Consider the following 17,260-nt stretch of genomic DNA (forward strand, 5'->3'; position numbering starts at 1 on the left):
TATATGTTTTTTTTGGGGGGGGGTTACTGGGAATCAAACTCAGGACCCTGTGTTTACCAGGCGGCACTTGTGCCTCTGACCTATGTCCCCAGCTCCAAATTTACTATTTTAATCATTCTTAAGTGTATAGTTCTGTGGTATCAAGTACATTTATGTTGGGCAATCCGCATCACCATCCATCCTGAACTTTTCCGCTTCCTGGACTAGTGCTCTGTACCTGTTAAAATTATTTCCCAACCTGCCCCCTCCCCCACCACCATTTTACTTTTTGGCTGTATAAATTTAGCTACTTAAGTACATTTTAAGTGGAAACATATGGTGTTAGTTCTCCTGTGAGTGGATCATTTTATTTAGCATACTGTTTTCAGGGTGCATCCATGCTGTAGCATGTGTTAGAATTACATTAATTTTTAAGGCGGAATAATGATTCCATTGTGTATATATACCACATTTTGTTTATCTGTCCGTCAGTGGATGTTTAGGTTGTTTGTACCTTTTGTCTATTGTCAACAGTACTGATGTGAGCAAGTGTTTACATCTGCTGGAGTCCATGTTTCCATTTCTTCCTGGATATGTATAAGTGGAATTGCTGGATCATATGATGATGCTGTGTTTGAGTTTTTGAGGATCTGCCATGTTATTTTACACATAGCTGGACCATTTTATATACTTACCAGTGTGCAGGGGTTTTAGTTTCTCCACACCCTAGTCACACTAATTGTATTTTTAAATTCATAACCATTGTAATGAGTATGCGGTAGTACCTATCTGACCATGGTTTGATTTGTAATTGCCTAATGGTGGGTGATGTTGAGTGTCTTTTCATGTATCTATTTATTAACCATTTATTTTCTTTGGTGAAAAGTCCTTTTACCATTTTTTTTTTTTTTTTTTTCCGGCACTGGGAATCGAACTCACGACCTTGCGCTTGCCAGGCAGGGGCTGTGCCACTGAGCTAAATCCCCAGCCCCCTTTTACCATTCTTAATTGGATTTTGTTTTTGTTCCTGTTGAATTGTAGGAATTCTTTAATATATTGTATTGATCCCTATCAGACATATAGTTTATATAGATTTTCTTCCAAACTGTGGGTTGTTTTTCACTCTGTTAATAGTGACATTTTAGAGCCAGGGATGTAGCTCAGTGGCATAGCACCTGCCTGGCAGGCTTGAGGTTGAGAATTTGATTCTTGAGACTAGAAGCAAAAAATAGTGACATTTAAAAAATTTTTGATGAAGTGGGATTTATTGACTTTTTCTTCTGTTGCCTGGGATTTGGTGTCATGTCTAAGAAATCATTACTAAAACCCGTGTTGTGAAGCTCTTCCTGTGTTGTTTTTTTTTTTTTTTGGAAAATTAAGACATTTTTATTAGTACATGTTTGCAGTAAGTAACGATTACATTAATTGTGAGGATTTGGTACAGGTACAGAACCCCTGTGTTTTATTATAAGGGCATATGTAGTTTTAGGGGTTATAATATTTTTATACCTTTTTGTAGCATTTATTATAGTACATTGTAAATACCAGATTCTCCCCTTTGTATAATTCAGGGACTGTATCTCTTTTTTTTTTGGAACCAGGAATTGAACTCAGGACCTCACACTTGCCAAGCAGGCATCTTGCTGCTGAGCTATATTCCCAGCCCCTGACCATATCTCTTCTGATCATCATGTTTGATCATGTCATCTTGTAGGCACCAAAGTCACATTTTGTACTTTATTGAAATTGTATTTTATGGTGTAGGTTTGTTCCATTAGTTAGTAGTAAAAGTACCTAGTAGTTACCGAGTGCTTAGTATATTATAGGGCATATTCTACAAATAATTCATTTAATCCTTAAAAATGGCATTACTTGGATAGGTGTCATTATTAGCCACTTTTTACAGATGAAAAAATTGTAGAGCAAGGATAGAAAAGAACCGCTCAAGTTCAGTTAGCAAGTGGTAGAGCTGAATGAACTGAATGTAGTTATTTTCCTTGAATGTACTTTTAAATGTTTATTTTTTTATGGTTTTTACCAATGGAACATCTTAAAGTTCTAGTAAGATTATTTTTAAAAACACCTGTTTTGTATAGACTTGTTGTTTTACATAGTAACAAGCAAATGATTGCTGTAAGATGTGTGAATTCATAGACTTTTGAATCAAGAAGTTTAAAGTAGTAGTAAAATTATCTTTCACACTGAGTTTGTATATAATTCATTCTCTTTTCAAATATAGGCCCATTTTTCATACTGCAGAATGTTCCAAACTGGACATAAAACAAGATAAGGTGTATTAAAATTGTTGGTTAAAGTATATAGAAGTCTCTCTATATTGTTGAGGTTGTTTGGTTGATCAGAAACTATCACCTAACAAAGCAGGAAATTTTGAAATACACTGGCAATACACAGAATCAAAGAAGTGACTAACAGTAAGCCTTAGGGTGAGCAAGAACCTAATTGTGGTGACTGATGACCTTCAAGATGCTCCTGTTAGGATGACTCAGGGCTAGTGATCCTCAGTTTTCTTATTTTCCCATTTAAGCTTTAGATTTGCAGGAGACTATGGTTGGTCTAGCTTGAATTAAGGTGTCTAAACCTGGCTCAAATCAGCTATATCCTGGGGTCAAGATCACAGAACACAGGTATATAAGCGGAGCTGTTCTTAGGGGAGGAATCCCAGTGAGATAAGCAGTCCTCCTGAGCCACTTGGCTTCAGTAATTTGAGATAAAATTTGTGTAGAGAAATCCTGAGGCTTAAAAGAGGTAAACTGAGTTCACCAATGCCACATATCTGTAAAGAGGCTCAGTTAGAATATGATTAGGGTTAGTAATTCTAATTGATTTGGTGACAGCTTCTTGAGGACTTTTTGAATGACAAGCTAAAACGATGGATTTTGTTTTGTAGGATTGTTTAAGCTGAGAGTGTCAGGTCAGTGATAATTGAAAGAAAATGAAAGAAGAAAGGGAGGATGAACATGAGAGTGGTACAGAGAATGGATGAGCAAGGAACAGAATGTGAGATGATGATGCACGGGTGTGGAAGAGAGTGGAGTGAGGGAGCTCTTAAGCTATGCCTTAATTTAGTCACAATTATACCAAAATGAAGAGGAAATGTGCTGTGTTCTTATTTATGTGTAGGATGGCGGCTCCCTTCCTATTCTTTGAGGTAGTTACTGTCTTTGTAATACCATGTTCTTGTATTATATTTCAGACTTTGGGGTTAGTGCTTTTTTAGCAACTGGTGGTGATATTACCCGAAATAAAGTGAGAAAGACCTTTGTTGGCACACCTTGCTGGATGGCACCTGAGGTTATGGAACAGGTACTGTGATTTTTGTCTTTTTAAAGTGGTTCAGGGTTTTGTTACAAAAGTGAAAACACTTAGTAGTCTTTGTTGTTGTTTGGTATACTGGTTTGTGTTTGGGAAATTCATGTCTCTGTTTCTTGTTTAATACTTTTAAAAATACCCACCTCCCCCCCTAAAAAAAAACAAAACCCAGAACTTCACAGACAAGGTCTCTCTGTGTAGCCCAGACTGGCCTCAAACTCTCTGCGATCCTCCTGCCTCAGCCTCCCAAGTGCTGGGATTACAGGTGTGTGCTACCAGGCTCAGCCTTAAAAAAAGTTCTTTGTATGAATTAAATGACCTATCCATTTTACATGTAGTTTTCACCACTATATTTCTTGAAGGACTAGTTATCTGTACCTGCCCTTTTCCCATTTGCACATAACTGCAGCCTGTTGTCACTCTTGCTGTCACTTTGAGGAAACTGTTAATTCTCAGGTCCAGTGCTCACTAATTACATAGCTTATTTGTCTAGTTGGTGGCATTTGAAGCTATTTGTTTCAAACAGAAATAGCTTATTTGTCTAGTTGGTGGCATTTGAAACTTGGGAGTATTTCAACATTATTCACTTCTTTAGCTTTCTTACTGTAATGCCCTCATTCTTCTTGAGTATTAGGCCATTTTCCTGACTTCTTTTTCTGACTATCCATCTACTCCTAAATGGCGTTCTCTCCCAGAATCATATTCTAGGGCTCTTCTGTTCTGTGACTGCATGTATTCCATGGATACTCTCATCTCTGCTTCTGCTTATTAATGATCCCTAAATTACATCTAATCCAGTCTTGCCTTCTATTTCCAGGTAGTTGTTTCCAGTTCTATATGGATGCTTTATGTAAATGTCTTGTATCAAACCCGATATGTTTAGAACTAAATTCATGTTTTACTCTGCTTTAATCATCTGTATTTACCCTATTGTTAAGGGAAGTTTTCCTACTCAAGGTAATAGGGTGGCTGAGTACACAGCATCTGACACTGTACAAATGAGACTGACAGCAGTTTGTTAGTCACAACCTGGGAGAAGACTCTGTATGCTACACAGGGATGTGAGGTTACACTCAAGAACAGAGTAAACAGACATGGGCTAAGGGAGAAACACTTCCCTTAGAGAAAGAGAAATGCCCCCTGGGTATCTTTCGGAGGATGTGATTAGCTGTAAGGGAGTAGAAACCACCTACTCAGGGATAAACAAGAAGTGTACCTGGTGTGTTTGATAAAGAGGGTTCCTGAGCTAGGGAACATTATCTGCTGCAGCAGATGGGGGAGGTGTATTGGTCAGCTTTTAGTTGCTATGACTAAAGTACCTGGTAAAAGCAATTTAAAGGTGCAAGGGTTTGTGTATGTTTTTGTTGTGTGTGTGTGTGTGTGTGTGTGTGTGTGTGTGTGTGTTTTTGAGACAGGGTCTCGCTATGCAGTTCAGGCTGATCGTGAGCTCACTTTGTAGCTGAGGCTGGCCTCGAACTCTCAGTGATCCTCCTGCCTCAGCCTTCTGAGTGCTGGGATTACAGGCATGCGCCACCACGCCCTGCCTGGTGCAAGGGTTTATTTTTGTTCATGGTTTCAGAAGTTTTAGTCTATGGTCAGCTGGCCTCAAGATAAGAACATCATGGCAGAAGGACATGGTCCTGAAAAGCTCCCCTTCATGCCTCTGGGAAGTACTACAGTAGGAAAAGAGCCAGAGAGGAAAGAACTAGGGTTCAGGTTCTGGTATGTATCTATAATCCCAGGACTTGGAAGGCTGAGGCAGAAGGATTGCTATGAGTTTGAGGTCAGCCTGGACTACATAGTGAGTTCAAGGCCAACCTGAACCCTGAATTATGTAGAGAGACTTTGTCTAAAAACAAAACAAAACAAACAAAAGACTTAGGATCACTGTAAAAGGTTTTTGTTTTAGTTCTTGTATGTTTATTAAAATAGATTATGTATCTGTTATAATTATGTCAGATTATATTTTTTTCTTAAGGATTTTATTATAAATTGTTTTCCACATTTTCTTCTTTTTTTTTTTGGTCTTTTTTAGACACTCTCACTATACAGTTCAGGCTGGCCTTGAGCTCACTTTGTAGCCCAGGCTGATCTCAAACTTGCAATGATCCTCCTGCCTCAGCCTTCTGAGTGCTGGGGTTGCAGGCGTGTGCCACCACAGCTGGCCTGTTTTTCATATTTTCATGTAGAATTAGTAAGCATTGCTTTTAATTGACCATAAGTATACCAAGGTTAATAATTTCTTATTTCTTTGTTTTTGGTGAACATTAGAACTGCTTTTTCTTGCTTCTGTTACCAACTGTATTTAGCTTTTGCCTACTCTACTTTTTTTATTTAAAGCTTATGTACATTATTTATTTATTTTTTAAAATCTTCCCTTTTTTGACAGGGTCTTGCCATGTAACTCAGGCAAACCTTAAACTCGTAATCATTCTGCATGGATTACAGCATGCATCATCACAATTGGGGTTGATTGTTCTTGACCACTAGTGGAAGCTATTTTTTTAAAGTGCTCATAGACTAGCAACCATCATAACGTACTTTTTGTTGTTTGCAGGTCCGAGGTTATGATTTTAAAGCTGATATTTGGAGTTTTGGAATTACAGCAATTGAACTGGCCACAGGGGCAGCTCCTTATCATAAGTATCCACCAATGAAGGTGAGACTCACATTCAGAGTAGTGTCACTGCAGAAGTCCTAGTTCCCTGATTTTTGACTACTCTTACTACCTCATAAATGAAATTGTACAGTGTTTATCTTCATGAGACTGTCTTATTTAACATAATGTCCTCAGGGTGCAGCTATATTGTAGAGTGATGCAGATTTTCCACCATTCCTCTTTTTATATTACAAAGGAAAGAGGGACTGAAGGAAAAACTGTTATAGGACACTTGCCTTATATGCCTAAGGTCCTTGGTTTGATCCAGAAATACTATTTTTATGGTGTCAGCTAAAAAAATTTGTTGCAAACCAGTCACCTCACTATCCTATAGAACACTAAAATTGTTTCCTATCTAACTGTATTTTGGTATGTGTTAGCCACCTTTGATTCCCATTCTCAGCCTCTGGTGACCACTAGTCGACTCTCTTCTTCTTTGAGATCGGCATTTTCAGCTTCTGTATATGAGTAAAAACGTGTGATATTTGTCTTTCTGTTCTGGCTCATTTCACTTAGCATTGCGTTCCAGTTCTGTGCACATTACTGCAGATGACAGGATTTTGTTCTTTTTTTAAGGCTGAATAATTTTCCATTGTGTATATAAACACATTTTTAAAAATCCATTTATCCATTGATGGACACTTAGGTTGATTATGTATCTTGGTTATTGTGGATAGTGGGGAAATAAACATGGGAGTGCAAATAACTTTCATTTTAAAAATTTTTTTGCAAGTACCTTTTATATATAGGTTTCGTTTTCTTTGGATATGCACCTAGTAGTGGGATAGCTAGATCACTTGGTGGTTCTTTTGCCCCAGAATGGCTGTACTAGTGGCATTCCTGCAATATGATAAGACTTTCCCTTTCCTGTGTCTTAATAGCATTTTTTATCCTTATCATCTTGTTTGTAGCCATTTAAATTAGGATGAGATGGTGCTTTATTGTGGGTTTGATTTTTCCTCTGTAAAGTGTGATGTAGGTCAGTGTGAAGGCCCTGTGGGATCAGCCCTATTTATTTATTTATTTATTTAATCTTGATACAGAGTCTCACTAAGCCACTGAGTTGCCCAGGCTGAGCTTAAACTTTCTGATCCTTCCTCAGCCCTCTAGAGTGCTGGATTACCGATCTGTACTACCATACCTGGCTTGCGTTAATAGTCTCATATTTATTTCTGCTGTGGTCTTTATTATTTTTCCTTGTATTCATTTTGGGTTATTCTTTTGTTTCCTTGAGTTATAGCATAGGATTATTTATTGGAGTATTTCTATTTTTTGATACAGGCACTTATTGGTGTAAACTTTTTCCTTAATAGTGGACCCTTGAGTTATGATCAACCTGACATATGAACAGCTTGTGTCTGGAATTTTAGTTTTAACTTACAACCACAAAGCCTTAAGTTATGACCCGAATGCCAACCGCTTGTACTTCCAGATGGTCTCAGATAGAGATTTAACCCTTAAAGAATTCTGGAAGGAACATTGCAACATCCTTTCTTGAATGGGGTTAATTGAGAAATCCTGGGCCAGTGTCCCTCTAAGGACACTGAGATCAGCATGTATACAGGAGAGAGGCTTTGAAGGCTGTGTAGAGGAGCCTGAGCCTTCGGTTGACATCTTGAGTTACAGCCAGCCCTTGGAATGAATTAGGTTCTTAATTCAAGGGTCCACTATACTGCTCTTGCTGTTATTTCATGGGTCTTGGTATATTGTGATTCCAAGGAAATTTTGTAATTTGCTATTGATTTTTTTAAGAATTTGTTTAATTTCCCTGTATCTGTAAACTTTCTAAGGTTTTTCTCGTTGGTTTTTGTTTTTATTCCATTTTTGGAATAAACTGATACGGTTTTAGTTACAAATTTCCTGAGACTTGTTTTGTGTCCTCATGTGTGGTCCATCCTGGAGAGTCCTCAGTGCAAGTGAGGACTGAGATCTTCAGCTTGTGGGTGATGCTGTCCATGATGCTGGAGGTCTGCAGCATTCCCATGTCAATTACACTGTGTTGATGATTTTATTGGAATGGTTCCTTGCTGTACCTGTGGAAGTGGGGGGGCAGTTTGGAAGCTTCCAATGTTTTTTGTATTGGAACCTTTTATATCTAATACCAGTTTCATTATATCATAGGGTGCTTTGGCTTTGAGTATGTGTTTACAATTGTTATATCTTTTTGTTGAAATGGTTTGTCAGTATATAGTAATCTTCTTTGTCTTTTTTTACAGTTTTGACTCTAAGACTGTTTTATCTAAGTGTAGCTACCCCTGTTTAACTTTTGGCTTCCATTTTTGTAGAATATCTTTGTCCATCTCTTTACTTTCAGTGTGTGTCTTTGCTGTCTTTGCTGGTGTATCAGTCACTATTTTACTAGGCAAACAGATATAACACATGATATACAAATATATAAGAATTTACAAGATTGGCTTACAGTGGCCATTCACAGAGTTGGATGAGGGACAGTGCAGAGTCTCTGTCTGCATATTAGAGACTGAAGGATTCAGACCAAGGTCTGGAGCTCACTGCAGCGTTTTGTGCAAGTCCGTATCAGGAAGCTGATGGGTCTGTGCAGGAAGCCAGGAGATGATGTCCAAGGTGAAGGTGAAGACTGGAGCTCTGCTGAAGAAACAGAAACAGATCCATCTTTTCCCCTTTATAGTATCCAGGTGATGAGCCACCCTAGGGTGTGGAATTGCTGAGCTGATACAGTTAAGCTTCTCTTAGTTAAACTTTTTTGACACAGTAAACCAGCCATCACAGTCCCCCCCTTGTCAGCTTGGCAACCAGATGCATTTCTTTAAATCAGTCACTATGTAAAAAGACAAGCTCGTAATTACATCTAACATGTTATAACTACCCCATGTACAAACAGAAATGCACTAATCCCCTCCCCAGAATAGAAGGCAAGTTTTCTTTGGGTGACACTTACTCTTAACTTTCCACAACTTGAACATTATAACATAGGTTTAACAATCCTTATTAGATCTGTCAACATTGTATTACATTAGAAACATATTAAGAGAGAAATAGTGCAATCCTTGTTTCTATAGCTGATCATGGGGTCATAGCTGGTATTTAGAACTACCCGCTTCTGCTACCCATTCTGTATTCCATTGGCCTTCGGCAAGCACATCAGCAGCAATTGGTTGTTTCCCTGGTAGAGTGACCCATACCTTCATTCCTGAAGGCTCTGGACCATTTTCTGTTCTGTGTAGATTAGGTTGTAGTTTTCCACTGTCTATTTTTTTTTTTTTGTAGAAAGGGTCTCACTATGTAGTTCAGGCTAGGCTCGAACTCTGTGTAGCCTGGGCTGGCCTTGAACTGGTGGCAGTCCTCCTGCCTTAGCCTCCCAAGTACTGGGCTTACAGGTATGTGCCACCATTCCCAGCTCCCATTGACTTTAATAACAGCGCATGATAATAACTAGGAGGTGCCCTAAAGGATCTCCTGCACTCCAAGTATATTCTTCCTTTCATCCATTGTGGAGTAGTAGTGCAATTTCCCCCTTGTTAGCCTGGGTCAGTCACCCCTGACAACACTGCGACTCCATTTTTAGCTTGTTTCCTCAGAGACATGAGGAGACCAAAATGACCAGGTGGAAGTCTTAGCTTCCAGTTCAATGGTATCATTGTTGTGCTTCCTGGTACAAGACTTACCCCCTCTAGAACTAAGACTTTTAAGCCAACAGAACATAAGGTCATGGGAACAGGAAGTAAAAATTTTCCTAGTGTATCACTGGGGGTAGTGGTGAGTAGTACCATTCCTATTTCCTGGTAATGATTCCTGGATCTTTGTGTTATGGCTGTGGGAGGAGACACAATATCATATAGTAGATGCTTATTCAAAACATATACAGCCTTTTGAAGAATCTTGCCCCAGCCCTGCAAGCTATTGCCACCTAGCTGGCATTGTAACTGTGTCTTCAAAAGACCATTTTACTTTTCTGTCAATCTAGCCACTTCTGGATGATGAGGAACATGGTGAGACCAGTGAATTCCATAAGCATGAGCCTATTCCCTCACTTCTTTGGCTGTAAAATGTGTTCCTTGGTCAGAGGCAATGACACGTGGAATTCCTTGACAGTGGATAAGGCATTCTGTGAGTCCATGGATAGTAGTTTTGGCAGAAGCATTACATATATGAAGGCAAATCCATATTCAGAATACATGTCGGTATCAGTGAGGACAAAGTGCAGTCGCTTTCATGATGAAAGTGGTTCAATATGATTAACTTGCCATAATTCCCAGGTTGATCACCCCAGGGAGTGGCGCCATATCAGATATTCTGTATTGGTCTCTACTTCTGGCATATTGGGCATTCATCTGGCTGATAGCCAGATCACCTTTGGTGAGTGCGAGTCTGTGTTACTGAGCCTATGTGTAACCTTTATCCCTGCCACCATGGCCACTCTGTTCATGGGCCCATTGGGCAATGACAGGGGTGGCTGAAGGAGGTTGGCCAGTATCCACGGAATAGGTCCTCTTATCCACTTGATTGTTAGTCTTCTGCTGAGGTCACCTTTTGGTGAGTGTTTATATGGGGAATAGATATTGTTACATCCTTTGTCCATATGGAGAGGTCTACCACATACCTTTTCCTCAAATACTTTGTCACCAGTTTTCTAGTTATGTTCCTTCCAGGTTCTTGACCATTTGGCCAAATCATTGGCTAGAGCCCATGAATCAATATACAGTCACATAACAGGCCATTTCTCCTTCCAGGCAAAATGTACTACCAGGTACACTAGCCACAACTCTGCCTACTGTGATGATTTCCCTTAAAAACTGTCCTTCAGGGATATCCTGGAAATAGGCTGCAATGCTACAGCTGTCCATTTATAGGTAGTGCCTGCATAACGTGCAGACCCGGTCCTAGCCTTCTCTTCCTCTGAGAGCTGATCATATGGTACATCCCACAAGGCCATACATGCATGCTGGGAAATGGAAGGTAGTGTAGTAGGCATAGGAGCTGTAGGCATCTGGGCAACTTCGTCATATAATTTACTTTTACTCTCTGGACCTACACTGGCTCGATCATGTATGTACCATTTCCATTTAATGTTAGACTGTTACTGTGCATGTCCAACCTTATGACTCAGTGGATCAGATAATACACAGATTATGATAGGAAACTCAGGTTGCATGGTGACCTGGTATCTCATGGTCAAGTGTTCATTTTCCACTAAGGCCCAGTAGCAGGCCAAGAGCTATTTTTCTAAAGGAGAGTAGTTGTCTGCAGATGATGGCAGAGCCTTGCTCCAAAATCCAAAAGACCTCTGTGATTCAGCTATGGAGGCCTGCCAGAGATTTCAAACAGCATCTCTTCTGGCCACCGACATTTGACGTACCATTGGATCTGCTACTAGATCATATAGCCCCAGTGGAAGAGCAGCCAGCAAAGCAGCCTGGACCTGTTGCAGAGCCTTTTCTTGTTTTGTGTCCAACTCTAAATTAGCAGCTTTCTGAGTCACTTGGTAAATGGGCTGGAATAAGACACCTAAGTGAGGAATGTGTTGCCTTCAAAATCCAAATAGGCCCACTAGGTGTTGTGCCTCTTTTTTGGTTGTAGGAGGAGCCAGATACAACAACTTATATTTTACCTTAGAAGGGATATCTCTACATGTCCCACACTACTGGACTCCTAGAAATTTCACTGAGATAGAAGGACTTTATATTTTCATTAGTTATGTCTCCCATCCTCACTCTCAAATGCTTTACTAATAAATCCATAGTGGCTGCTACCTTCTGCTTACTTGGCCTGATCAGCATAACATCATCAATGTAATGGATCAGTGTGATACCCTGTGGGAAAGAAAGGCAATCAAGAGCCCTACAAACTAAGTTGTGACACAGGGCTGGAGAGTTAATGTAACCCTGAGATAGGACAGTGAAGGTGTGTTACTGGCCTTACCAGCTGAAAGCAAGTTGTTTCTGATGGTCTTTATTAATCAGTATGGAGAAGAAAGCATTTGCCGAATCAATAGCTGCATACCATGTACCAGGAGATGTGTTAATCTGTTCAAGCAAGGAAGCCACCTCTGATGTAGCAGCTGCAATTGGTGTCACCACCTGATTTAGTTTATGGTAATCTGCCATCATTCTCTAAAACCCATTTATCTCCTGTATTGTCCAAATGGAAAATTAAATCAAGATGTGTTGGGGACCACCATCCCCCTGCATCCTTCAAGGCCTTCATGGTGGCAGTAATCTCTGTAATCCCTCCAGGAATGTGATACTACTTTTGGTTTACTATTTTACCAGGCAAGGGCAACTCTAGTGGCGTCCATTTGGCTTTCCCAACCATAATAGCCCTTGTACTATGCATTAGGGAACCAATGTAAGGATGCTGCCAAGTAGTAAGTATATCTATCCTAACTACATATTCCAGAACAGGGGAAATGACTACAGGATGGATTTGAGGACCTACTGGACCCACTGTGAATGGGTTTTTGCTAGATGCCCCCTTTATCACCTGACCTCCATAGGCCCATATTCTTACTGGAGGGCCACCGTGATGTTTTAAATCCCCTGGAATCAGTGCTCAGAACTGATCTCCAGTAGCTCCTGAAATGTCTGATCATTTTCCTTCCTTGAATGTACAGTTACTTGGGCAAGAGGCCTTAGGTCCCTCTGGGGAAGTATGGGAGAAAGACTGACTATAAATTTTTGGTGTATTAAGATCCTTTGCCAAGGATCCTTCTTCATTCAAGGGGTTCTGGGTCTTTAAACTGGCTCAAATCCAGAAACAGGTTGAGGGGTCATGAGTCCCTATTAGTACAATTTGAAGCAGGTTTCTGTTCATTAGCCCTTAATTTTTATTTATTTATTTATTTATTTTTATTGTATAAATCTATTAAAAGTTTTATGGGGTTCCCATCTGTTTCACTTTTGGGAATACCAGGCTGATCAGCCAGTGTCATAGCTCTATGTGTGTCAGACCATTGTTCTACTTCTGCTGTCCATTATGGTAAATACATGTACTCTGCCTTTGGTGATTAAGTGCTGCCACTTTAGCTCTGCTACTCTGGAATCCAGTCAAGACCAGTACCCTTAAGTTTCCCAGTTGAGTAACTGTGGTCCACTTTGTAAGGTCTGGAATACAGAGAAAAGCAGTCACAGGGCTCTTCAGGGATGCTGGTGCTCTCCTTACAAATCTTTTTCTTAAGGTGTTAGTGAAGGGTACATTTTCTGGATAATCCCAATATGGAGGATTAGGTTTAACATGACAGATCCTCTCTAGCATTCGAATTTCCTTAAGCCTCTGAATCCACTCATCAGCAGTAAACCATTGAATATCAGGTATGTCTAAATCATTCACAGTAGGCCATCTTTTGATCCGTACTTCTGCCAACCATCTAAATTATTAACACCTTTCTTTACTCCATGAGCTGCAACACTAAATTCAGAATCCCTGCTTAATGGCCCATATCAACAAACTCAGCCTGATCCAGGTATGTTTTTGCCACCATTATCTCACACTCATAAAATCTGATCAGGCCTCTGCTTACAACAGTTAGAAAACTTGAGAAGTTCTTTAGGAGAGTAGTGGACTTCTTCATGGGTTACACTATATACCTCACCCTTAGGAGCCTTCTGTGACTTGAGCCTGGTTATAGTGCTAGAGGCAAATGTGGGTGGTGAGGGTGGGTCCTGAGGAGTGTCAGCGTTATCCTCCTTGGTCAACAGGGGATTAGTTTCCTCAGGCATACTAGAAGAGGCTAACACTGCAGGGGATGAGGGTGGGGCTGCGTCTGCCACTGTGTGTGAGGAAATCTCGTCCTCTGGGAATATAAGCTCATTAGTGTCTAGGAGCTCAACATCCTCAGCCTCCTTCAGGATCCTCTCACTTGTCTCTATCCCAGTTTGTGAGATCCCATTCTTTTCTGGTGAGTGTCCTCACCTTTGGTTCAGATACCCTTTGAGGTTGATCATTAAACTTAGGTTGTAGTTCAGCCAGTTGAATTATGAGGGCTCCTGTTTGGGTTTATACAATCTCAGACTTTCTTTATTTCTTTTTTAAAGATTTTTGAGACAAGAGTCTCGCTATGAAGTTCAGGCTGGCCTTGAGCTCACTTTGTAGCCCAGGCTGGTCTTGAACTTGCAGTAATCCTCCTGCCTCAGCCGCCCAAGTGCTGGGATTACAGGCATGCGCCACCATGCCCAGCAATCTCAGCCTTTTGGCTGAGAGAGATTTTCTTTTAGGACATGCTTAGAAAGTTTTTAATTTCTTAAGGGGGAATTTTTTTATCTTTGAACTCCTTATTTTCCTTTATTAAAATTTGTCCTTAGAGTGAGAAGACTTTAGATTTCCTGTGCATGTTTTGAACTCATTGTTTTTCTTCACTAGTTTGTCCAGAGATACTCAGACCATCCATCTAGCATCATTGTATTTCCCACTCGGCCACTGAAACTTTGATGTATGGAGTTGCTAAATTCCTTACCTCTCACAAGTGGTGAGTTAAGATAATCAAGTGGATCTACATAGCATATTAATTCAAACAGTTCACACCAAGGATTATTGGTATTCTCCACAGAATTAGGAGAGATTTAGTCTCATCAGATTAGCCAACTCTAGGAACCCCTAAAGCCATTAAAGACTTGCATCATTATAATACTGTTTCTCTAGAGCCACTTCTGGTACCAGAATCTGTATCAGTCAGTGTTTTACTAGAGAAAGAGATATAACACAAGGTATACAAATGTATAAGAAATTACAAGATCAGCTTACGATGGTCACCCACAGAGTTGGCCGAGGAAGTGTGCAGAGGCTCTGTCTGCACACTGGAGACCAAAGGATTCAGACCAAGGCTGGAAGCTCACTGCAGTGCTCTGTGCAAGTCCATATCAGGAGGCCGAAGGTCTGTGATGGAAAGCTGAAGAGTGCAGTGGAAGCCAAGAGATGCCACCTAAGGTGAAGGCAAAGACTGGAGCTCATCCTTCCTCATTTCCCCTTTATAGCATCCAGGCAATGAGCTGCCCTAGAGTGTGCCTTCCACACTCTAGGGTGTGGAATTGTTGAGCTAGTTCAGTTAAGCTTCTCTTAACTAAACTTCTCCAGTTGACACAATCAATCAACTGTCACAACTTGTGAGGCAGTATATTTTTGGAGTTAAGCTTGGGTGTTTATATTCATCTCTTTTATCAGATTTGAAATGTTTTAGTTTTTTGTTTCTTGGTTTTTTTTTTTTTTTTGAGATAGGGTCTCAGTATGTATGTAGTTCAGGCTGGCCACAAACTCATGGTGATCCTCCTCCCTCAGCCTCCTGAGTGCTGGGATCACAGGCTCAAGTGCTAGGATTACATGCCTGGCAATTTGAAAAAGTTTTAACACTTTTTCCCTTGCATTTGTCTCTCTCCTTCTGAGACTCCCAGAGTGTATATATTTGGTCCTCTTAATGGTGTCCTACAGGTCCCTTAGACTTTCCGTTTTCTTGATCTTTTTCCTTTCTGTTTCTTGCTCAGTTTCTTTGTTCTATCTTTAAGTTCACTCACCTTTCGCTTGCTCAGATTCCTTCCCTTTCTTTTATGTTTTTCAACTTCTGAATTTCATTTGAGGTTTCTAGCTCATAATTGACATTTCTATTTTGTTCAAAAATCATTTTCATGACTTTCATCTCATCTTCTCTTAGTTCTTTGAGCATTCTTAAGGCCATTGTTTTAAAGTCTTTGCCTAATTCTTTTTTCCTTTGAATGCACCATAGTTTATTATTTCCTCTTATGGTTTATGATTTTTTGTTATTGCTCAAAACTGTACATTTGAATAATATGGTAACTCTGGAGTTCAGTTTCTTCTTCTACCCTAGGACTCAGTGGTTTTTGTTATTTTGTTTTTTAATTATTGTAGGTGGCCTCTATGCCAAAGATTAGCCTTGAGTGTAGTCTTAATGTCTTCTCAGTGTTGGTCTCTAATTTTCTGTTATAGGCATTTTTCCCCATTCTTTTACTTTTGGCTCCCAAAAGGAGAGAAATGAAAATGGTGATAACACAGAGGGAGAGAGGCTGGCACCAACATTAGCTGCTGATCTCTTAGTATGCACCTCCGTGATCAGAAGTCATGAGCAGTGAGAGCACCAATCTCCAATATTGAGAAGATAAGGTCTTCTTTTTAACCTGGCTCCTGGCAGCCAGGTGTGGGGTAGCTCTTGGAATATGTGTATGCACTGCTCTTAATCTGGGTTTGGGCTGGAGGATGGGCAGCTGCTTCAGAGCTAAGCGGAAATTAACTAGTTCACTTTCGAAGCCTGTCCTTGAAGTTGCAACCCTTCAGTCGACTCCATAGTTCCAAAATATTTACTCAACAGATTCTGGCCCTGTAGTTGTTTAGGTGAGGGAGAGAAGTTGGTACTTTCTGTTTGTTTGTGTTTTGTTTTGGTACTGGGAATCGAGCTCAGGACCTCGTACTTGCCAGGCAGGCGCTGTGCTGCTGAGCTATACCCCCAGCCTGAAATTGGTACTTTCTAGTCCACCATCCTTGTGGAACCCTTTCTTACCCTTAGTGTTCTGTACTGTGCTCCTTCAGACTCCTGTAGGAGTTAAAATTCAAATAATGGAATTTGGTATTTAGTGTTGGTTGACCTTGTATAGTAGTTGGTCTTTTTATGTTGTGTCTCACCTTCTCCTGACTCTGTTCTTAGATTAGTAAGATTATGGACCAACGTCTCTCATTTTAATGTTTCTCACCTTTGTAAAACAGAGCAGTCTTATTGGAGATGACAGTCATTTCTATTTATAAGGTTGTTGGAAGGACTGCATATTATTATAGTCAACATTTATTAAGTGCTTAATCTGTGTCAAGCACTGTTTTTATTGCTTTTTATATAATAAATAATCCACGCACAATGTTCATGTGCCAGACATACTTCTTATTCTCATTATTTATTGACTAAAAATAAAAACAAATTTTGCTTTGTTGTAGAACACTGAGCAACTTTTTTTTCTAAGCAACTTTAATTAAATGGACTGTTACTGTGTACTAATCTAGTAGTTATTTGAATTGTGGTTGATAATCCTGCTAGTTTAGTGACAGAATGAGTTTTTTATATTGCAAAATGGTACTGTCAGTACCACTGGAAATCATTGTTATCTGTGTGACCATTCCCTGGTTATATTATGTACATGAATTCTGTTTTTCTGTTCATAGCTGTAGTTGTTTTTCTTTGATTTCCTCCTTTATAACATTCCCTATGATTTTGTTTAAAAATCATTATTGTAAATTTTCACTTAGGTAATTACATCTGTGTCATCTTAATAAATGATGTAATTGTGTCTCTTTAAGGTTCTCACAGTGTAGAGAGGGACAAAACCA

General features: G+C 39.8%; 1 protein-coding gene across 3 annotated transcripts in view; it reads left to right on the top strand.

Moving 5' to 3' along the window:
- Positions 1-17,260, top strand: part of Oxsr1 (oxidative stress responsive 1) — a 120,702-nt gene that overhangs the window by 55,300 nt on the left and 48,142 nt on the right. For all 3 annotated transcript variants that reach the window (XM_005386597.2, XM_013515207.1, XM_013515206.1), the window contains 2 exons: positions 3,194-3,303; positions 5,867-5,968. In XM_005386597.2, coding sequence (XP_005386654.1) covers positions 3,194-3,303; positions 5,867-5,968 — 212 coding nt within the window. The remainder of the gene's footprint in view (positions 1-3,193; positions 3,304-5,866; positions 5,969-17,260) is intronic.

The sequence above is a fragment of the Chinchilla lanigera genome, unplaced genomic scaffold (assembly GCF_000276665.1).
Source record: "Chinchilla lanigera isolate Chin_1 unplaced genomic scaffold, ChiLan1.0 scaffold00026, whole genome shotgun sequence".
Lineage (NCBI taxonomy): Eukaryota > Metazoa > Chordata > Mammalia > Rodentia > Chinchillidae > Chinchilla > Chinchilla lanigera.